The 25,000-nt window shown below is 36.7% G+C and overlaps 1 protein-coding gene across 2 annotated transcripts in view; it reads left to right on the top strand.

The window, feature by feature from the left end:
- The window catches only part of LOC138006965 (NLR family CARD domain-containing protein 3-like), a 336,786-nt gene that overhangs the window by 152,203 nt on the left and 159,583 nt on the right, over positions 1-25,000 (top strand). The window contains exons 2-3 of one of the 2 annotated variants that reach the window (XM_068853605.1): positions 3,722-4,372; positions 6,305-6,367. In XM_068853605.1, the coding sequence (XP_068709706.1) occupies positions 3,730-4,372; positions 6,305-6,367 (706 nt within the window). In that variant the 5' untranslated portion in view covers positions 3,722-3,729. The remainder of the gene's footprint in view (positions 1-3,721; positions 4,373-6,304; positions 6,368-25,000) is intronic. The other variant, XM_068853606.1, reaches the window with a different exon arrangement.

The following is a 25,000-nucleotide window of genomic DNA, read 5'->3' as shown; positions in this document are numbered from 1 at the left end:
AAGACACTTTACGCTAACGGTGCCTCTCTCCACCCAGGTGTATAAACGGGTACCGGCGAAATGCTGGGGGTAACCCGGCGATGGACTAGCATCCCATCCAGGGGGGAGTATAAATACTCCTTATCGCTTCATGCTACGGAAACGGGAGATAAGCGCCGGCCTGATGGTCCTTCTGGTTCATAAGCAGTGACTTTACCTTTTTACCTTACTGGGGGAGCATGCCCCATGACCCCCCTAGAAACATTTTATTGTGTTGGAAACTGGTCACCATTTATCCTAGATCTGCCTCTGCTTTTAGCCACATGCCGACAGTCACAAGGGTGAAAACACACCATGCTTCTTCCTTATAATAAAAAACAAAACAGAACAACAACAACAACAACAACAACAACAAAAAGAAAAAAACAAGAAAGAAATGGCCCATTAGGGCACTGGATGCCTTTTGGTGACATTCCCTTTCTTTGGGCTTTAATGGTAATGGTAATGAATTTATATAGCACATTTTCTATTAATATATTCAAATGCGCTTTACAAGCAAGGGATCTATGGGTGGGATCGGAGATCAGCATATATAGGCGCTGCTGGCAGCCGCTATCAGTCCATTAGCGATCTCACCCAGCACATGAATGAATGAAATGATTCCTGACCACAACACCGGGAGCTCCATGCCCTACTCTTTATGAATAGTGTGTGGGTTCTTTTACGTCCCACTGGGTTGTGAGCATTGAAAGGTTGTAAGACGGGGCCTACGGTTTATAGTCCTTATCCGAGAACCATTTGCACTTTCTCCTCAGTTATTTTAAGACCCTGAGTGTTGGTTCGGCCGGAGTCGAACTTACGACCTCCCGCATCGCAGCCCGATGCTCAACCATCTAAGCCACCGGTGCGTGGCTTTATGCTTTCAACTTCATGTTGTACTATTGTAAGTGAGTATTTTACCAGAAATGTTTTGTGCGAGGGTCTTAATCCCCTCCAGTCTCTATGAAATGCCTATTGGTTTGGGTTCTTTATTCTCTTGTCATGATTTTGACCTCTATCTCCACTCGTCGGTTCTCTTCTTTTACCCTTGGGGCAGGCAATGTTTGCTTTTTGCCACTGCAACCCCATGGAGATGGGGTTGTTCTTTCTCCCTGTCAAGTTGGGAGCAAAACTGCTAAATGGGCTTTGCACAAGGCACTCATCCATCGTGGCGTTTTGGGCGGGGAATTACTGCCTGCAGTACCCCTTCAGCCCTGAGCTGAAGCCCAGTTAGGGAGGGGGAATATTGTTACTTCGCTGGACTGCGCTACCTTGGCCCCAGGACATTATGCCAGCAACTATAGTGTATGCCCCTCTTGCAATACAGGCATGACGCACCCCCTCAGCTAGGTGCCTACAACTGTAGGCCCCTCCTCTGGTGGTCCATACAGGCGGTTGGTATCATCCATACCTAGCCAGTACATTCCCTGCCCCCTGTTTATGCCCAAGTTGAGTCTATTGCCTTGCTGCACACTAAAGCATTAAATGATATTTTAGAATAAAATAGATGTTAGTTAATGCCAGTAAACATATACTGGGCAGAGCCTGGGAGGAGAGCGTGGCTTCCCATCACATGATTACCTTATTTGGCTCTTTCATTCAATCCCACCATGTGAGCCTTCTCGGTTTGACATTTTGAAAGCTCAGCTTGTTCTGTTTTCTGTTCAGCAGTTTAATCCCTCTCTCCCTTTATTGTAACCTATTTAATAGTTCTTTTAAATAAAATATTTGCAGGGAATTGCTGCCTGTGCCACCCCTTCAGCCTTGTGCTTAAGCCCTGGTAGGGAGGGGGCATATTGTTACTTTGCTGGACTGGGCTAAACTTGGTGCCAGGACATTATGCCAGCAACTATGCCCACCTCGCAATACAGGTGTGACATACCTCCTTGGCTACTAAGGTGCCAAGACCCCTCATCCAGTGGTCCATATGGGCAGTGGATATTATCCGCGCCTTGCCAGTACATTCCCTGCCCCTCAATAACGCCCAAGTTGTGTCTATTATCTTACGGTGAACCAAAGCATTAAAATGTTGTTTATGTGAAATAAACTTGTGAAACTATTTGAATCTTGCAAGCAACTATTTTTGACATGAAATTATTTTAAAAAACAAGTAGTACCCTTCTTTTCCGGAATGGTAAGGACAGGAGAAAAGATAAAATATTGTAGTGCGGGTCACTCGGCCTGTCATATTGATTTTGCTTTGTCTGTTGAAACTCTCGAGAAATGAAGATAGAAATGTGGACGCCAACTCTCTGAATGGCGTCTGTTTTAACTTCAAGTTAATTTACTGGTTTTGTAGCACTAATGGTAACCCAAGACTAATTTGACCCTTTTTTTAGCATTACGGCCCATAGCAATAACCAATAGAGCGCTCAAGTTAATCTTGTTTAGTCTTTGTGTTACAGGTTGATCACTAAAGAAATGTAACTGTTTGAGAAGGATTTTAAAAGAAGGGTGTGTTCTATTCTGTTTTGATGATTTTGCACTTTTTTGTGTGAAGTTCTGTGGTTTCTAGTAGACATAGTAAAATCTGTAAAGTCGCACTCCCAGGGGTCATTGGGTTAAGCAAAGCATACTGTGGGTTGTACCATCAGGTGATTTTTCCTAAACAGGCACACATCCCTTTTGCTAAATCCTTCTTGTGCGGGATGGTTAATTATGCCCTCCCAATTTCACTCTCTGCTTATGAGCCAGAAGGCCCATCAGGCAGGTGCTTATCTCCAGTTTCCTTGGCATGAAGCGACTAGGAGTATTTCTACTCCCCCCTGGATGGGATGCTAGTCCATTGCAGGGTTACCCCCAGCATTTCGCCGGCACCCATTTATACACCTAGGTGGGGAGAGGCACCGTGAGAGTAAAGTGTCTTGCCCAAGAACACAACACAATGTCCCCGGCCAGGGCCCGAACCCGGACCACTTGATCCAGAGTCAAGCACTCTAACCATGAGGCCACCGCGCCACTATTTAATTGCTACACCTATTGCATGCTGTTGCATTGCTTGCATGTATGTACAGTTATAGAATGATTTGATTGCGATGAACCACATTCATTTACGCACTCTTAACCTTATCAGACGAAACTTGTACAGCTGCTCAAAAGAAGTCAAAGCCTGCGCTTATCTTTCACTATTTCGACCTATGTTATCATATGCTTCCAGTGTGTGGGACCCGTACACCCAAAAAAACATCAAGCAGCTTGAAAATGGTTCAGAGACGTGCTGCTCGCTTTGTATTCAAGAACTATTCGTGTCATGTCAGTGTTACTGCCCTAATTAAGGAACTTGGCTGGTCTGAACTATCCAGCGCCAGAAAGCGCAACCGCCTTTGTATGATGTTTAAAATAGTTAATAACATAATTCCTTTTAACTTCAACGACCACTTAAGCTATTGTAAAACTGTAACCCGCCATAATCATCCTCAAAAGCTTAACATTCTTGGTCTCCGCACAGACACTTATAAATTCTCTTTTTTTTTAAGAACCATACCCGAATGGAATAGTCTGCCTGACTTTGTAGCAAGCACCTCATCTGTTAATGCCTCTAGGTACCTAGTTTCGAGGCTATAGTAGCGATTAATTTTCTGTTTGTAACTTATTTTTTCTTTTATTTATTTATATTTTTTCATACCTTGGTGTAAGGCAACATAGCATTACCAAGTAAATACAATGAAACTGAAACTGAAACTGAAACTTATGTGGTCAACAGATTGGAACATGGCATCTGGTCCAGCAGTCTTTCCCTCAACAACAGAGAACACAAACTATGCCCGTTTGTGCCGTCTTTTAGTGGATGTAGGATCTCAGGCCCTCCGCGATACCTTTGACAGAGTACATTCTCCAGCTACTCTTCACAGGATTTTGTCAAGTACTTCACCACATTACGCTACGTTGCAGTCACTGAGAAGGAGAAAAATTTTGAATCCCACACAGTGGGGAAAGCTATACCCAACTGTTTGTTCATCTGTGTCATCAGGCAGCTTTGACATTACGCTTCTGGTGGTACTGCTGCGAAATATATGTGGTTTCAGTCCTCCTGCCAGTACTGGAAGCTGGGACAAGCTTCCTCTTCCTGGTGATAACAGTTGTGAGGCAAACATAGCACGAATCAAATATTACAGAAATGAAGTCTATGCTCATGCCAGCCAAGCTTCTGTTGATGATGTAACATTCAATATGTTATGGCAGAATATAAGTAATGCACTGCTAGCCCTTGGATCTGGAACAACTTATGTCAGTGCGATCAGCCGACTGAAGACTGAGTGCATGGATCCTGATATTGAAGAGCACTATCGAAAATTAATAAAGCAGTGGAAAATGGATGATGATAACACCAAGGAGAAACTTGATGAGCTGAAAGGTATGCTTGATCCCAAAGGAGTTAATGCCATTAGAAATTGGTGAATTAAAGGTGTTTTGTGCATCTTGCCAATACAGAGGGTTGTTCAGCTTTCAGAGAATTCTGCCTTCCAAAAAAAAGAGACAGGGAAAACTACAGAAAATGCTGACTTACGATAATAATTATTATTTTTGCTAGAACCAAAACTGTACATACGAAAACAAATCTTTTTTTCAAGACATGGAACTGCTGCATTTCTTGCACTTAAAAGCTGTGAAAGGGGTCAAGTCAGTTTGCTCAAATGAACTCCTATAGTACCCTGGTTGGCCCAGAGGTTTTTTCTCTCGGAGCGACAGAATAGGTGAAGGAAAACATCTGGTACAGGCCGTTCTTTGAGAAGGCCGGTACAATGGGATGCTGTCAGAGTCAGATTTTGACTCTAGCAATTCGATTGGTTCCATGAACTTGTCAGTTCTAACGAGTTCTCTGACTGGCTTAGCAACAGAAAGTAGTTCAAACAGGTTTTCAATTGCTGTCAACCAGATTTCTCTTGCCCACTGTGGCCATATGACCATAATCAAAACGCTGCAAAGTTCAAGAAATCGAGGCTTTGAAGGCAGAAAAAGTTCAGTGGGTTCTACATTTTTTGTTTTTTGCATATGTCAGCCAAAATTCAACTTCAGAATTTGACATCCAAATTTTTATTTTCATATTTGACATCGAAGTTTTATATGGAACATTGAATTTTGTAATTTGACATCGAAGTAGATAAGACGAATGCACCGTGGCAACCAAGTTAAAGATGCTGATTGGTAGTTTATGCTACATATTGATTTACTGAGTTTTTTCGATCTCAAACGAATGGGGCATGGCAGTGAGGTTCTCAACGGCCTGTACCAGAGGTTTTTCTCGCCGCTTTGCAACTCGCTCTTCCGTGGCTTTAAGAGAGAAAAAACCTCTGGCATCCTGAGGGTATACTCCGACCAGAACCTACAGAGGAAAGGAAGAAAGAATTTCAAAAAAGACTGAGTTTAACATTTTTTTGCAAAGGTGTACTAAAGCCGGGGAATTGACCGTTTTGGCTGGTACGTTTTGTTTTCCCATTTCAGACTCTAAGGAAGTTTCTTTCAAAATATGTTCTTATGCATTGTGCACTAGCCTGCTTGCAGGGTAAACTTTGTATTCGGTCGCCATATTGGACGGCGAAAAGTCGGAAGATCTGGGATGAGTGGGGAATACAGCCTCTGCCGGAAAACTGGTCTTTTCTCGGTAGCTGCCCACTTTCTGTTGAGCTTCCGGTTACATGTCACGCCACAATAATGGATCAATAAACTAAGCGACCATAATCACTTAACCGTGCAGTTGTACAGAAACTTGCTCTGGACTGTCTACTTGCACCCTAAAAAGCGGTCAAAAATGGAAGCAAGCCGGCAGAAACTGCAGCAAACAACAAGTGTGGGTTTTGCTCATTCCGATTTCTTTTTCAAGATGGAAAGTTTTAAAAATCTGTGAAGCCAACTTCGAACAGCGAGAAAACAGTGTTCAACCAACCATGGACAAACTGTCGGTGTACATGTACATTAGATCAGATAGACAATTAATTAATTTCTATCGAAAAAATATTTTTCCAACTCAATCCATAAGCCCAAGGAAGCTTTTTTCATTTCAAAAGGCAGGATAATTGATCCCAATGGTGTTAATATCTGCAAAGAAACATAATATTATCAGCTTTCAGTTTCTTCTGTTATTATTCCATTACTCTTTTGGTATTTGAATTTTCAAAAACTAGCTGTAACTACCACATTTTATTACAAAAATTTCCAGTATTACCGGTAATGTGGCTCACGTGAAGCCAAATTTACCGGTATTAACTGCTTAAGAACATGAACATACACACAGTTATTAATATTGGCTTGTTTGTCTGAAAAAATAATGTTTTCATTTTTTACAAAGATATGTTAAAGAAATGGAAGTCTGACGAAGGAAGCACCAAAGAGAAGCTTGAAAATATGGAAGGTGTGTGGCACTGAAACAAATGACTGTACAGAAAGGAAGAAAAAAGCTGGCACTAATGATTATTCAATACCTAATTTAAACCCTCTAACCCTTGAAGGGCTCCCATTAATAAATAAAAATGTAAAGTTGTCTGGTTTTAGAGCGGTGAAGTGTCACTATCGTGACTTAGTTCACGATAAATATTTGTATCGTCTGCAAACGGTTTAACTGAGGAATTAACAATGCTCGCTATATCATTTACGTAAATTAGGAACAAAATAGGTCCAAGAATAGTCCCTTGGGGTACTCCTGATGTCACAGCTGACCAGTTGGAATAATATTATGTTCCACGTATCCCAACTCTTTGTTGTCTATTTGTTAGCCCAAACCATAACAAAAAGGGACCATCAATTCCATATTTGTTTAGTTTCAGTAGCAGGCTCTCGTGAGGTACGCTGTCAAATGCTTTTGAAAAGTCCAATAACACGACATCTGTTGTTTTTGAGTTGTTCCTTGAGGACCTGGAAGGAAGTGTGGGCTTCCCTTTCGAGACGCCAAATTGATGTGGGTTTAAAACTTGGTGTTCTAACCAGAAGGCTGTTAGTCTGGAACATACAATTTTCTCAGCCACTTTGCAGACAATAGATGTTAAACTAACTTGACGATAATTCTCTTTTTTATGTTTATGTCCTTTTTTGTTTGTTTTGTATATTTGTGTTATATTTGCCATTTTCCATTCTGTCGGTATTAGTCCGCTAGTGAATGACTTGTTAAGTAATGTGCACAATGAAGTTGACAATTCCTGTGCACATTCCTTCAGTATGCGGGGTGGAATCATGTCGGGACCTTGAGACTTGTGGGCATTTACCCGCTAGTTTTTTCAAATAATTTTCTTCTTCATTAGAAGAAGGAGTTCATTTCCTTAAGGTGTTGCCATTTCGCTGAATTACATTTCCTTTTAAGTGAGTTCAGGGCTTGATAAGTGGCCCATGCTTCCTCACTTCCAGACTTTTTTGCCTTTTTGGACAAGTTCCTTTTTTTCCGACAAAGTTTGATGAGGTCTTTAAGTTATCCAGGGCACTGTAACACAATCGTTTACTGCTGCAAAGAAAATGTCCTTCCACATTGTCCAATTGTTATTTATGTCCTCACCTGCTAAAGCAAAATCACATGGAGAGTATTTAAATAATGATTTCAGGTGACTCCAATCTCATTTATTAAAAGCGTAAGTGTATTTCTTAGAAATACGACTTGTATATGGTGCACTGTTTATAGTGAAATTGATAGCATTATGGTCCGAGAATGGTTCACCAACCGTTACATTATTTACCAAGTCATTATTGGTGGTTAGAACCAGATCCAATAAGTTTTTATCTCTCGTTGGTTCGTTCACTAGCTGATGTTATCTTGGGCTATGTCGATAATTAAGTAGCGTATGATGCTCAGAAGTCTTCAGCAATTGATTATTTGCCCAGGCATTCAATCTCGCTTAAGTTTAAATCCCCGAGTAGTATCGTGTCATTTGTTTTGATGTCACTCGAAGAGTTTTGGAGATCTTCTAGAAACTTGAGGTTACTGTTTGGAGGCCTATAAAATACACCCATTACTATTTTCCTGTTGTTTGCCATAATTATGTCTATGAACAGTAGTTCAGATTCACAGGCGAGATCTTCTCTTGGGGAAACTTTGAAGCAGCGTTTCATGGCGATTAAAACTCCTCCGCCAAAACGACCTCCTTGCGGGCGATCTCTTCTATAGATACAATATTCTCTACCGAAAATTTCAACATCATTTATGGAACTGTTGAGATGCGTTTCTGTAAGGACTATAATATCAAATGAGTTGCTTGCTATCTCCATTTGCAGTTTTGCAAAGCAACTGATCGATAGTTTCTCGCAACGACAAAGAAAACTAAGGTCCCAAGAGCCTCAACAACATTCCGTGGCCAGAGAAGCCCATGTTTCTGTCCATGTGGAAGGAAGGAAGCGAAAGTGTGTCCAATGTAGCAAAGCCGGGCGAAGGACGCCTACCGGTAATTACAAAGTGGAAACACGCTTCGAGTGCAGCACTAGTCTGTGCAAAGTTGCACTTTGCCAAACGCCCTGCCACAATGCGTATCATGATCAGACCGAGTGACTCACTTTTGACTCATTCTTGCGATAAGTTTCCTTTCTATTGATTACATTGTATTTCATATGTAAATTTCTGGTGGAAAGCAACCGGCTGAGAACAGTTGGATCACAATTTTATTATTAATTTTAAGAAATATGACCAATTGCATTGTCTATAGCAATGGCGGCAAATTTTTTTATGTGTCCTTTACTATTGTGTAAATACTTATTATAAATCAAGTAACACAAGCCTCAGCTTTATTTCTCTGTTCTTTATTTAGCTTTAATTGCCCCTTAATCTACTGAGCATATATGTTTTGATTTAGGTTTGAAATCACCATGGCAGGCTAATTATGTAACAGGAACAGGGAGGTTGGGCCTCATTTGCATATAGTAGTGAAAGGGTTAAATTTTCCAATCATGAAGGTAGCACTAAACACACTCCAGTGAGATTTGTTTTTAACTTTGCAAAGTGTTACTTTACGGCACAATAAAATTTTTCATTAATAGGGGTCACCACGAATTAGTTTTAAGGGTACACATATAAGGATTTAAAGACAAAGTATTGGGTAGATCTCTTGTTGCTATATGGTAAACTGTTACATCACAATTATAACTATCACATTTTGTTGACCAACAAGTTTTTTTCTTTTAACATAGTACCATAACATAGGTGCATGGTGATACAGGGTTGTAGAGTCTGCCCAAATAATGGTGCAGTTTCTTGAAAGCATTGAAACTTTTTCCTCACCACATGGAAGAGGAAGATACAAAAGACAAATTTAAACTCAAATGGAAATGCTGCCTAATATTGGCAAATATATTTTTTCGAAGTATGTCAGTGATGTCATTTTTTTTTCCTTTTTTTTTTCTTTTTTCATTTTGGGATGATTAAATTGATTTTCATAAAAATTAATGTCCTTTATTGAGACTAATGTTCCACCAACTGGCAAACTGAGTTGTACTTATGATTAGTTTATTTTAACATGTTACTGACGACAACAAGTCACAACATCCCTTGTGAGTAGTATAGGAGTTGGTGGTATGAGCGCATTTTTGTAAAAATGCTCTCATACCAATCCAACTCCATACTACTTTACATTTAATGGCTTCCATATTTTTGATCTCATATTCTTGGAAATCTAAATGTTATTTATTTCTGCGAATCTATGCCGTGGCGAGGCAGAATGGATCCAACGCAAAATTTATTTTGGAACTATATGTTTTTAAAATGCGTGACTGTGATTGTGTTACTACAGGCTGGTATTAGTTAGCGATAAAAACGCCACAGCTGTGGTGTGACGTCAGCATCTGACTAGCTTTTTTAGATTTTGTAGTGACCGTATGCGTAGCTTCTTATCCCATCTTCTAGTATATATCTTTTGTCATCGAAGCAGGACAGTGATACTTTATTCAACTCATAGCTTCCAAGTTGATGCAAGCTGCTTCTGATTGTTTTCATGGTGTGTTGCATTTGCTTGTTATTAAACAGTACGTTTTTATAATTTTCATGAGTTATGTTCTTTTTGATGATATTCTTTTTAATACCCTTAGCGGTCTTTCCGCCTTTGTCATTGTCTTTCATATATGAATACATTTTTGATCTCAATCCGACGAATTCGGTTATCGGCATGCCTGCCACTTCATCTTTGAATTTACCGATCACTTTTTTATTCTCTTTGTTGAAATATGGTGAATCTTGTGGATAATCACTGTTGTCGAATTTATCTTTATCATTCCAAAAGTCTTGGTACACATCACTGGTTTCAATTTCATAGGTCAAGCTGTCTGTGTCTGTGAATAATAATTTCGCTTTGCTGCCGTATTTTTGTTTGATATAATTGTAGTGGAAATCATACATTAGTGTCTTACTAAGATCTAGGATACACATACCCACATATGCCGGCCTGTTTAGGGTTAGTGTTTCTTTGATTTTATGCACTGCCACTAGATTTTCATTAAAGATCTTGCTACTAACATATGTTGGTTTGGCAGCCATTTTTGACAGTTTGTTTTCATCAGTTACTAATCTGACATCTACTCGCTTTCTAATATTTTCCATTGTTTTCCCAAATACACTGTTATTCATAAGCTTGAAGAAGTCTTTCTCAAAAGCATTTTTGGCATTGGTTCTCTTCTGTGTGTTGAAATCAATGTATTCTTTCAACCATGGTGACTGATTGAACTTTAGAACTCGATGGATTTTGGTTATTTTCAAACCGAGATCAGTGTATAATTGCAGGTTTCTGTAATGAATGACATACTTTTCTTTGTTGCATAATGTGGGTATCAGTTTATGAACTAAGCCAGTTGACACTTTGAATTTATTAGCTATTTCTTGGCAATAATTAGAAAGCATATCTTTGTCGACTTTAACCTTTTCGGCTGCTAGCGGATAATCATTATGAAGGTCATGTAGTTCTTTGGGGTATTCTAAGTCTACTTCCAGTATTAAACCTTCATTGCTGTCTTCTTTGTACTTAGCTAGGTCTATCTTATTAATCTGTTTTTCTGTCATCCATTTAAAACCACCATTTGGTAGGTATTGTGACATAGCCCAACCATACAGATTGTTAGCATCTAGATACATTATATACTTTGAGGGCGCCTTCTCATCATACGTTTTCATGTATCTATTATTCGCTTTGCCGTATCGATTTGCTATGTATGATGTACCACCACGCATGCCCTTTTCGATGAATTGAAACATATCAATGTCAGTCATAAGCTCCAATTTAATGTCAGTCATCTTTAACATAGCATCCCAGGAAAGCCCAGGACTGGTAAAATAATGACATGGGTCTAATTTGTAGTATTGCAGGCAGGTCTTTCGGAAGTTTTCAAATACATCCACTAATAGAAGGATGTCAGACTTGAGATATAAGTCATGGTATTCACCCATATTTTCAAGAGAAAATGCATCCCATACAGTCTGAGCATGTTGATAATCTTTATCAGTTATATGTTCATCATTCAAGATGCTGTAGAAGTCTTCTTTCGATGGCAGCTTTTCATTGAATTTTTCAAAACTGTCCATAAAGTCATATGGGTATACTCCCTTTTTACTCATCAAATCAAGTTTTTCGTTTTTGAACGTTTGAGAGGTATATTTTAGATTGTCATAGTTTGGAGTTATGCAGGCTTCATTTATATTTTTACAATTTATGCACTCACCGCACGGAAAGCTGGTTTTATGTTGTATTATCTTGCCTTTATTATTAATATGTCGTTTTATGCACTTGCCAGGGTTGCATGTATCGCATTTACCGCATTTAGTAATGTCCTTAACAAGATTTTCTAGACTGGAACTCATGAACTGGAAACTGTCAATGAAGGTTAAGTGGTTGCCTAGCATGAGAGCCATGTACTTTTCCATATTGTTTGGAATTTCATTGATGTTCATTTGACACTTTTCACCTTTCTTGTTCGTGTATGTATGCTTTTTAACTATCTCACCAATTTTTTGCATTATAAAATGACTGTCATACCCACGGAGATTGTGAAACATGACTGGTATTTTCTCAGTTATTCGAAAGTTAAGATTGCAATCTTGGTGAGCTGATCCTCTGTATTTACCTGTGATATGGCAATGGTCTCTAACTCTCACATCATTTTCATTGTATTTTTTATTGCAGATATGACATTCATTAGCTTTTTGAAATTCTTTTTCATCATCTTCAGTCATTCTCAATGGTTTATTGAAATGTTTTTTCATGATCTTCTTACAATATTTAACTTCCTCTAGCATAGCTTCCATAAATTTGTAAACAGCTTTTTCACCTCTATAAATTTGTACTGGTTTTGTGTATTTATCATCATAACAACACACAACCTTATATCCATAACCACAGTCTGTGTGTCTCTGATAAGCCTCTGTGTATGATTTATCATCATTGGGTTGGCATCCATGTATTTTTTCAGTTATGGCTTCAAAATCTGCATATATTACAAATGGAACTGGTAGTAGTTTATGGAAATTATTGAATTTTAGTATATCACCTTTTGTTGGCATTTTAATTGCTTGTGCTCCATTTAATTGGATACAGTTTTCTTTATGATTATTCAACACTCTTTCAGAAGTGAAATGCTGAAGACAATACATGCAAAAATGTTTTCTCTTTTCGTGCTTTGTTATATCATACATGAACTTGTTGAAATCTTTGATCAACACATAATGCTTGTTTTCATTTTCTGTTATAAGAAGCAGATTCATGCAATCTTCATACTTTTCTTTTGACACATAAATGGGATATTTTTGTTTGTTTTCATAACCGAAAACATTGATGTTAATTTCATTCTGCTTTTCTATTTTGTTGTACTGTTTGGTAGTCACTGGAAATTCAATTCCTGAATAATTCAAATTTTCAATGAATGCTTTATCTGATTTTTTTATTCTTTGAGGATCTTTGTCTTGGGGATTAAGATGTCTTATGTGGCACCACCTGAAGCATTCATTATCCTCATTTTTCATGTTAATCAATCCTTTTGCACTGTGTTTGAGTTCATTTGATAATTTAATGTAAGAAGATCCTTTCATTGGCTCGTATTTTACCACATTGATATAATGATTTTCAACAGATTGAATAGTCCAACCAGATCCCCCTGAAATCCAAACTGCAATCTTGTTTAGTATGACTTGTTTTGATAAAGATAAAGCCAGTTCAATTTGTGTGTCATTTGTTATTGTTTGGGGTTGACTGTTGAAATACGCTGTTTTCATAATTTTTTCTTCTCGCCCTAGTTGTTTTTCAAATGTGACCCTCAGTGTTTCAACAAACTTTAGACCTTTCATTGATTTTAATATTTTTTTGATATGGATGGCAACAGCCTTTCTTGTATTTTGCAGTTGCATAAGTGGGTCTTTGCTGTTTTTAATGTTGATTTCATAAGACTTTGTGAACCCTTTTAAAGCTTTGTTTGTTTCTTGTATTATAGTCCTAGGCAATGGAACTGGTCGTTTTTTGGTTCTTGGTGCTGGCACTGGTTTTTTGGATCTAGGTGCTGGAACTGGCTTGTTCAATTGTTCTATTTCTTGCAACCATTCAGAAGGAGGAGGTGGTAGTCTCTGCCTCTCAAAATAGTCAACAAGTTCTTTTACACTCTTTCTTGGTTTTGGAATCGGTCTTGTTTTAGTCCTTGGTGTGGGCACTGGTTTTGTATTTTGTTTTACAATCAATTCTATTAATTCTTCTTTGCTTAGATTTCGAAGCGAACTTCGGTTCATAATATTTGTCATATTATTTGCCATTATAATATATGTATAGGAAATAATTTTTTAAATGAAAATATGGTGCGTTTATAGTTGAACACATACAGAAGTATGTATTTAACTTTTAAAAGAGAAGCGATAGTTGAGAATTAATTACTGCTGTTTTCATTTTTGTCATAAATGTAACCAGTATTATATGTGAACGAATTTTTGAAATGTTTCTTTGTTTTGAGATGATTATGTTTTCCCGCAAGAGTGTAATTGTGATTATTGCCGCATATTTTACAATACCATTCTTTGCGCAACATGTAATCGTTTTTGTTTCGTCTTCTTTCTTCTGCAGTGTAGAATCTTGGACGGCCAACTGGTCTTCGATCTTCCATATTATATGACTACATGTTTTTTGTTTATATCATTTAATCCTGACCATTCTTATAGGAGACAAAAAATGTTTGTATCTTTCATACTGATTTATCAACACTGACATTTTCGTGTTTATTCTGTTGAATGCTTTCTTGATTTCTTTTTTTTCTTTGATGCCGCGGTGTAAAAAATAATTCAAGTACGGCAACTCTATTGTGCGGAAAAAATGCATGTATCTAGCATTGTTGCTTATTATGTCACAAATTTCTTCTTCTGCCAGATTTCTCAAGCACAATGTTCTCGCAATATCAGCACCTTTGAAGGTCATATATTTATAAATTACATAAATGTTCTCTCAATTCCAACAACGCGTCTAAATCATCAAATTCAAATAAGTACATGACCGATATCAGACCTTTGGTAGGATGATTAATCGTTAATTTCCATGGGTGGTGTTCACTATCATAAACTCCTGGTTTGTAATGAGTTGCACCGATGTAACTGTATGGGCAAATACCTAATTTCAATGACGGATTCATTTTTCGTATAATATCTACTACACCTTTTTCAAATAGAGTTTTCATGAAATAAAACAATTTGTTGTCAACAGACATATGTGACAGGAAATCGTTGATCGTCTTTTCTTCATTTTTTAATTCTTCAAGGGTTTTTGAATTGCTCATTATATTATATGATTGGATATTTTTTTATTTATGTGTATTATACAGTTTCTTGTGACGAATTAGATTCCGGCGAACTCGGGCAGCTGTAATCACTTTCTTGCGACGAAAAACTTTCTGGCGATGATGGCTCCCAGTCAGAATCTGAACCAGACTCCTGAGAACTCTCATAATACACACTTTCAAACTTCCTTTTATTTTCAAACTTGTCCATATGATATAAGTATATATTTTTATTTTTTTATAAGGATTTATGCGCGTTTGTTTCACCACAATTCATATGTTTTCAATGTCTTTCAATGGTACCCAACTATTGAAATCATCACTGTATCCCTTCCATTTCACCAAAGCTTGTTTCTTTTTATAGTCTCTTCTGATCACTTTGTCAATACGAAAAATATCCTGCTTTGCTTTTAATAATTCAGGTTCATAAAAACTCCCTTGAATATCTTCACCTCTGAGATCTTTTAGTTTGTATGTTATTGGATTAGTGTATTGGATCTTATCGACTCTAAACACTTCTTCTGTCCAATTTGGTGTATAACCCTTGTCGAACACATTTCGTTTATACTTGGATATTCGAACCTTGTCACCTGTTTGAAATTTAGGTTTCTGTTTCAATGTTTTTGTGTCACCATATAGAATGAAGTAAACGGTTCCTTCATTCCTCTTGTTGGATGCTTCTACAGGTGTCATTTTTATGCTTGAATGTTTTGTATTATTGTACTGTTTTACTAGTTTGGGTAGCATATTGAGATACATTGTATTACCTTGAACTGTGAACTGCTTCCACATTTTGGACTTGATTGTTCTATTCCATCTTTCAACCACTGAGGATTTCTCCTCATTTTCATTGGAGTACATATGTATCCCATTTTTATCTAATAAGTCTTTCAAGTGTTTGTTATAGAACTCCTTTCCCTTGTCAACCCATAGATACTGCGGTCTTCTACCTTCCTTGAATATTGTTTTAAATGCTTCAGTGACACTTTCACCCTTTTTATCCTTCAATGGGACAATCCAACCGTATTTGCTGAAAACATCAATAACCATAAGAAGATACCGATAACCTTTATTCCATTTGCTAAACTGTTGCATTTCAACTAGATCACTTGCCCATATTTCATCAATACGATTTACGATTACACGCCGTCGAGTAAAGTTGCGTCTTATGGATGCATGTAATTCATCTGCTAATTTACCTTGCCAGTTTTCTTCACTCGACGGCTTTTTCCGTTTTTTGAAACTCCTAGACCTAGTTTCTCCTTTGTATTGATAACATTTCTTGCCAACCAATGCCCCCATTGTCTTTCATTATACGGTACGTTGTCTAAAGCTTGAACCATTTTCCTATCTGCTTTATTTTTACATTTCCTATCATCCTTGCAGACGGAATAATCAACATCGTGTTGCATTGCGATCGCATCAGTTTTTCCAGTGGGCATATCATATATTTCCAATATTTGACCAGTTTTTGGGTCATACTTCAGTTGATTTTCCAAATCATTATATGGTCCGGTGTAATGATGCCCAGGTAATGTCCATCCGCCTTTTGGTTTCGGCAATTTACCAATAGCTTTGTGAATGTCGACAGCACCGCCATCAAGATCTTTTCTGTTTGTTGTGTATTTTTTATTCGGTCTTATTTTCGTCGACAATTGATCGAGAGCTTCAGATCCAACTTTGTGAAGTAGAGGATTCATTTTTCTCAAACCATAATCGATTGCTTTTTTCTGCAACTTTGGATCTCTCATTAATTCAGAACCATAATATCTACCCATTTCAACGGCTTTTTTGCCAAGATAAGGTACTCCTTTAGTTAAAAACAATTCTGTTCCAGTATTAGCAATATCACTGAATAAGCCCGCTCCCAACGGGCTATTCAGTTTCCCTGTTTTTTAACGAATTTGGTCTTTGTAATACCACATTCAGCACAAGTGCAAAAGAACATCAGTTTACCATTTTTGGCTGTTTTGTAACCTGAAGGTTCAACACATTCGGTTACCTTTTTCTGTTTTACACAATATGATTTCATAATATGTATAAGTTAGATATTTCTAAAATAATATTCGATAAATCTCTCATTTTTCATTGTATCATTTATGTCAAATAATTGTAATAAATCATAATACGAATTACCCTTATTCATTTCATTTAGAAAGTATAAACAGAAATACCCACAAGTTGTTGTTTGTATGTTTTGTATCTGATTGTTTTGATGTAGCAAAGTCAGATTTTTCTTTTTGGCATGATTTACAATCTCTTGAAATGGGGGCATACCAAACGAATCAAAATAATTTATTACATTATCCTTAACATAAGTGGCTACCCAATGAGATCCTGACATATAAGCTGGTTCTAGATTGTAGATAAATAACGCCTGTTTATGGTTATGTGGAACATTTTCATCTCTTGACAGTACATCATTGATCGGTATATTCAAATATTTACACCATTTCATTAGATCGTGGTTGGATATAGGTATGTTTTTATGAAATTTTGGTTTTACAATATTGCCCCCAAAATGGGTATGCCATTGAATGGACTGTTTTTTCCTAATAGTAACCCTTTTCCCGCCTTTTTTTTGGTCGAGGATGTTTTTTTTTTACCATGACCAGTCACATATGGCGGATAACTATAAAATGGAGGAGGGGCTCCAATTCTAGGTGCTCCTGTACCATCCTTTTTCGACGAAGGTGGCCTACCTACCCTCGGTGCTCCTCTTCCCGTTAGCTTTTTGACAAGATTCAAAGCCAAAGGTATTCCAATGCTAGCTAGCAAAGTGCCTAAAAATCCACCTGATTGTGTTTTGGTCGGTCTTATATGCACACCAGAACCTGTTTGAGCTGCATTGATGATGTCTCTTTGCTGTTTTGTGGTGAACATGTTCAGATATGGCATTATTTTGTTGATTGCATTGAAAGGTATCATCATGGGTAATGGTAAAGCACCGCCTTTTTGACCGGATCCAATCAATTTTTTAGCTCCGGCTTCTGCTAAACCACCAAGAGCACTCAACCCAAGGGTTTTACCAATTGCTGGTAATGCTCTCATACCAAGTGACAATACGGTACTCAAAAGACTTCCGCCAACTTGTTTCCTGATATTCGTTTTGGCGAGTTTTATATCCATTCCTTTGTTTAATTTGCGATTTTTTTGTAATCTTTTTTTTACCATTGCTGGAACATAAAGAGTGTCGTTTCCATTGAGAGAATCATTTGTTAGTCTTAGAACAATTGTTTCCCTTTTATGGTAAGCATTACTCAGATTCTTTTTTTGATTATCTGAAAGTCTTACGTTGATTTCATAAAGTTCAGTCATATAATATATGTTATATAATTCCAGTTCCAAAACATATACAAATAAATAAATGGGAGTTATTGACTTGATTTCATATTACTATTTCATTTGTGGGCTTACACTATAACCAGTTCATTTCCGACTTTGTCAATAACAACCGACTCTTCGTACAATACAACTGCATGGACATTGAAATCTGCTGTACTATTGGCACTTATTTTATACCTGAAAATCAACTGTTTAGGGTCTCTTGTTACTTTTTCTGTTTGATATGACAGATCGAAAAAGATTAGTGGATACAGGCTGTTATAATTGGCAAGATTCAACTGGGTTCCGGTGTTGTAATCATTTTTTCGCATTGCATAAGACATCAGATCATTGAATATTCTCACTTTGCTTTCACTGTCATATTCTGTTTCTGGGTAGAAAACACCATTACCATATTCGAGTCTGCATGTTGTTAAATAACTGTTTGCGTCTGCTGCATTTAGTTTGAAGGTATCAAGTATATATGGATTTTGAGTTGCAACTCTGGTTTTAGCCCGTTGTAGATAAACAAAAATTGCTTTGACATTGTCAATACTGGAAGAAATCTGAAAAAAACCACTGACTCTAGCAGGTGCTGACACTGCATATAGTTCACGCTGATATGTCCATTTATGTTCTTTCATGAAAGAGCTTACAAATTTGTCGTACATACTGTCTTTTGGTGTTAATTTTGGAACCCATAAAAGAAATCTGTTCAAAACTACTCTGCCGGCATCTACTCCTGCTGCCATATTAATGAGTTCATTGTCGTTCTGGAGATTCAAATTGAATTGTAACTGCATAGGAACCAACATTTTATCCTGCAACTCTTCAAAAAAACTGTAACGATTGAGAGGTATGATCAAATTCACATTTTTTGATCCTCCTGTTCCATCATTATTGGCAGCTTGTGTAAGCACTCTTCTAGATTCATATCCTAAATTATTATTGGCTGTCGTATCATTTGTGTCTAAATACCAAAAACTGTTTTTACCGACTGATCTGCTGTAATCATCAGAATATTCCAACAGATTCTTCACAAAAGTGACCTTATGTAGATTGTCAGTATCGTAAACAATTTTCCCCGCACTTTTAATCATCATATGTGCAATCAATGAATGAGATCCGTTTATCACCGTTATTCTATCGGCTGCTGCGTAACCAGCTCCATCTGCTGTTTTTTGTAACTGGAATTGAACCTCAAAATAAGCATTGTACCAATCATAGAAAGAACTTCGGTCGTTGATGGTGAATCTATAACCATTCTTTTCTTGATGTTGACCGTTACCTGGGGCTCGGATTACATCATCAAGTTGAAATCGCACTAACTCATTTCTTTGCAATAATTCACTTGCTCTAAAAGCCATTTATACTATTGTATTATATAATTTTGCTGTCATGTTATTTATTTGAAAAATCTACGCCTTCTTCCAGATCCTGATATCAATCTATTTAGTATCATATCAGCACTTTCATCTTGCTGTTTAATGGGTGAAGATGGGGCTATTGCCCTTTGTGTCGTAGCTCCTTTTCTCAAATTTGCCAATTTTTTCATTATTAGGTCTCCTGACTTTTCAGCAACTTTTTTACCAATTTTATCACCTGCATGGGAAACCCCTGATTCTAATGCCTTCTTTGCCATTGGCTTAGCAAATTTCTTGAAAACAGATGATGCCACACTCTTCAATGGTTTGAAAATGTTGTCGATAATAAGCCCAGACCCTTTGTGTTGAAATACAAATTTACCAAGTTTTGGATGGTAAAACCTCTTAAATTCATACGGTTTCATTATACTGTTACATTAGATACTTTTTAAAATCAGCGAAAAAGACGTATCCGCTCCATTTAGATCCACTAATCTTCTTTTTCCATCGGTTATCATGATTCTGATTGATGAAATTGTAGTTTTGTTCACAGGATTAAATGTAACTCGTTCTGGTTCGCGCTCGAAGGAGTAACTTGGTTTTAGTACACTGGTTGAGAATGAAAAAATGATGTCTGTTTCTTCACCGTCAACTAAACTTTCGTTTACCAAATCGCAATGAACATTGAGTATGTCTGTGTCTTGACTGAGATTTGGCACTCTGGCTCCAATATGCGTTCCACTTGTCAATATCTTTTTGTCAAAACCTATCAGGTCATTAAAATCACTTGCTCTTAAATCAAGTTGGTAATTTTCAGCTAATGTAACCGTGACCCTAAATATCGTATCATCAAATACAAGATTGATCGGATACGTTTCGCCAGTTTTCGTTAGATTTTTGATATATCTATTAAAGTCTATATAATTCCATACCCCAGCCGGAAAGGTAATGTTTTTGAAAGTTAAACCATTATCTGAGCTGTATTTGATCAATTGATTTTTGTATCCAGCATTGACATTGAACCAAGTGAATGACATGTTGATGACTCTGTTAAGACCAATAACATATTGCTTATTGTTGTCTAGATTTATAGTCCTGGTGAAATTTGTTGTAAAATCTTCTGGTTTATTGCCCTCTATTTTTTACACTATAAGATGATAAAACTATTTCTCGTTCCATTATGCAATAAGGTTACATTAAATTTCGAAATATCGTTTGTATAATTTACCGTATTGTGATTTGTTAATTGTTGTCATTTTCAATAATGTGTCCAATATAGAAACGCCCATATTTCGCATGTCAATGCTTGTATTACCAGCCAATATCTCACCAATGATCAAATCCAATTTTTTTATGAGTTCTTTCGGTTTGTTGAAAAATATCACATTACCACCTTTTTGTTTTTTCATACCAGAACCTTTTATTGTTTCCATTTTATTTTCATAATGATCTATGTATGCGTTTAAAGTAGCTCTTGCGTTGTCTATTCTTTTGTATTCCTGTTGTTTTATAGCTTCAGAAATTAAACCACTGTTGAATTGTTTACTTACATGAGACTTATAACCTTTTAATTGATTTCTTTTGAATTTAGCGGCATTGATGATCTTTTTGAGATATTTTTTGTTTTTTTGTTCAGTCATTTCTTGTTGATTTAGTGTCATTTCAACAGAATCATAATTCTGAATACCAAGATCATTCAATATCTCATTGTCCATGTCTTCATCATCTAATGCATAATCAATATCTTCGTCGTCATCATATTCTGGTGGCAATTCCGGTTCTTCAGGAAAGTACTTAGGATCAACATACATCTCCTTTTTTCCTTCCAGAAGATCTTGTAAAGATTTTTCATATGTTGGCGGTTTTGGCACCAGTTGTTTTTCTTGCTGTGGCAAAACAGGTTGTTCAAATAGATCATCTAAACCCATATCTGGAACTTCATCCTCTATATCAATGCCGTAATCAGGAACTTCTCCTTTCTTCAGTGGTCGTTTTTTCCTTGGCAACCTTAAAACCTGATTACTATCAATAACATCATCTAATTTACTTGTAATCGGTTTAAATACTTTTGAAAATCCCTGTTGACTGGTCTTCTGATCGATATCATGTTTTGTAATTGCATTATGGACATAATTGATCTTGTCCCCTAATTCAGATTTACTCTTTGCGAGTTCTTTCCACTTAAGTAAACTCATTTATTGTTATATTGTTACGTTACATAAAAATGGAAATTCATATATAAAAAATAGCGTTTAACGCCGTGTTGAACACCATGTTGAACACCATGTTAAACACCATGTCATTGAAATAATATGACCATATAATATAAATGAAAATACTAAATTATGACACCAAAGACGATCGTATCACAAACTTCAAACGAAAGCATAAATCCATGCCTAAAGAATGCTTCCGCATGCTAATTTGCGGACCTTCTGGTTCGGGAAAAACCAATACACTGATTCATATGATTTACAAATTGTTGTACTTTGATAAAATATACCTTTATGCGAAAAACTTGGAGCAGTCAAAGTATCGGAATCTCATGAAAGAGTTCGAACCATGGAGTGAAGAAGCTGGTTATGATATTATTGAAGCAAGCAATGATAAAATAATTCCTGTTAAGGATCTTAATATTGATAATCAAAAAATTGTAATATTCGACGATTTCGTATGCGACAAAAACCAAAAACCAATAGAGAACTATTTTATGCAGGGGAGACATAAAAACTGCTGTGCCATATATTTGAGCCAAAGCTACTATAAGACACCAAAAGATATTAGATTAAACTGCTCACATTTTGTCATTTATGATTTTCCAAGTACTAATGAAAAAAGTCTCATATGTCGTGAAAACGATGTATCCGAACAATTGTACGAGAGAGCAACCAGAGACCCTTATGATTTCATATATATTGACAAACCTGAGAAACAAGTGAAGAAGAATTTTGATGAAAAAATATAAACCAATTGTATATATGAGTTACTCGAATGGTAAATTACCTGAAGACACATTTTCACATGAAAAAGTTATTGAAATAGTGAAAGGATTGCCTGGTGTTGGTTTTAAACTGACAGATAACGGTGATTATGATATGCAGAATAAAAAACTGAGAAATTTAGATTCACCTCAAACGAATGACGATGCAACTACTAAGAGTTATGTTGATTCTGAGGTCAATAAGACATTAAAACTAGACGGCAGTAGTTCAATGCTTGGAGCCCTCAATATGGATAACAGACGTGTCGAAAATATTGCTCCAGCTAGACATGGTTACAGTGATGCTGTAAGTAGTGAGCATCTACATAGCTTTTATTTTGAATTGAATACAAATGATGGAAAGATAGAAGCCCAAAATCCGATTGACATGAAAAATCAAAGAATCTTAGGAGTAGAAGATCCGATATTACATTCAGACGCTACCAATAAATTTTACGTTGACGACTTTATGACTCAAAAAGCGGAAAAATCAGAACTGTCCAATTACTTAAAAAGGGATGGTAGTGTTTCAGTTACTGGCGATTTTGATTTTGGAGACAATAAAATAAAACATGTCAAAACAGGTACAAGTTCTCAAGATGCCGTCAATTACAGTCAATTGATCACCAAAACAGCTGAATATTTACCTCTCACGGGAGCAATCATGCAGGGAGATATTGAGATGAATAGTTACACCATTCTCGGTATTAGAGATGAAAATCGAGATAATGCAGTCGTTAGTCGTAAATTTGTAAAAGATGAACTTAATAAAAAACCAAATATAAATCAAGTCGTTTTACGAGACGGTTCACAGGATATGAACGGAAATCTTAATATGAATAATCAACAAATAAAAAACGTGAAAGATGCAACGCATAACCAAGATGCTATAACTTTGAAGCAAGTGAATGATGCTATTGCAACCACTAGCACCAATAATAATAAATACACAGACCGAAAAATAGCGGAGAGTCATATCAGCACACATACAAACCGAAAAAATGTGTTAAAGTATGCAATGGATGATGGGGAATTTACAGAAGATTACGGAATACAGGATGTTAATTTGATCACCTTTAATGACATGCCACATAAAACCAACGATAAGGCATTTTCTATAAAGGTTCAAAAATCAAATAACGGTCTGAGTGAATATAAAGGCCGGTTCGATTTCAATTTGTTCAAGATGATACGTGACGATTTCAGTGACAAATACACAGTTTGTCTTGAATTTTGTTTTCAAAAAACGCCTTTCTATGATTATGCATTCGATTCAGTTGAAATAGGTTACACAGGATTGAATATCAACATTGATTCAGGTACAACAATATCAGTAAAATCGGAATACAAGTATCATAGAACAATCCTTAATCTTAGCCCTGACGGTACTTCCAATCGAATCCAAAGACGATTATATGTGAATTTTAAAAGTAATTATGACAACCAAAGTCCAACGCTTTTGCCAGTTTATGTTTTGATTTATGGTATCAAGGGTGAAGCAAAAAACGATCTGGACATGACTATCTACGATTATGAAAAAGCTTATGAGGTTGCAAACAATCAATTTCAACTGCATATTCCGATTGATATGAACAATAACAAAATAACAGGTTTGGCACTGGCAACAAATGATTCCGATGCCATAAGCAAAAAGTTTTTTATTGACAGCATTTTGCAGCTGAATTTTCCCTTTAGAACAGCAGTGTTGCCGTCAGGTAGCAGTATTTGGGTTATGAAAAATTCCAACAATCAAGATTTCAAATTTTCGTCGATTTTTTTAAAGACAATCATTCCGAGACAAGTAGCCGGTTTTGCCCAGGGTCGTTACAGATTTGGAATAACACACGATACACCTTCAACGACAACATATTTCCCTTTCAGTGTTGGATCAATAGTGCAAAAAATCGTCGTCAATAGAAGATTTTCAAATGTCACGAGAATTATGATCAAAACGATGCCACCATATTTCACTACAAACCGATTGGGCTATACAGGAAACATATTTTATGCTCCCTAAACAGTTGATATTATCCAACATATCATTATATGCCATACGCTGAAAATGAAGATAGAACACATTTTCTCGATGAAAATGGGAACAAAATAGAATTCACCGTTGAAGAAATAAAACCCTATAATGCAGAACTTATATTCAACGACGACGGACATGCTGAAACTCATTTGAACATAGTAGCCAAACCTGCCGTAAATGACAATCATGTAGTTGTCAAATCCCAAGTAGGCGACATCGTACGTGATTCATTTCTGGATCTATGGGTAAGTGAATATCTTAAAACTTACTCCAGTTGCACTTATCAAATGGATAGAGCAGATGGGCAAACTGTTAAAATGGATCCTTCAAGAAAAGCCGAAGAATTGTATGACAAAAGTAATGAAGAAAGTGATGCAACGCAAACCGATTCTGCAAAAAGACCTTTGCTATGCACAAAAGCTGAAAAACATAATGGTCGATATTTTCTGAAATTCAGTGGTTCACAAAAAATGATATCACAAGTTGATTTGAATAATGATGCAGTGAATGTGTTCATTGTCTATAAATTGGATTCAAGAGGTTCTCCGCAATCGCATTGGAATAATGGATTATTTGGGCACGACAATC

The sequence above is a fragment of the Montipora foliosa genome, chromosome 6 (genome assembly GCF_036669935.1).
Source record: "Montipora foliosa isolate CH-2021 chromosome 6, ASM3666993v2, whole genome shotgun sequence".
Lineage (NCBI taxonomy): Eukaryota > Metazoa > Cnidaria > Anthozoa > Scleractinia > Acroporidae > Montipora > Montipora foliosa.
This window is presented reverse-complemented; position numbering and strand designations above follow the sequence as displayed.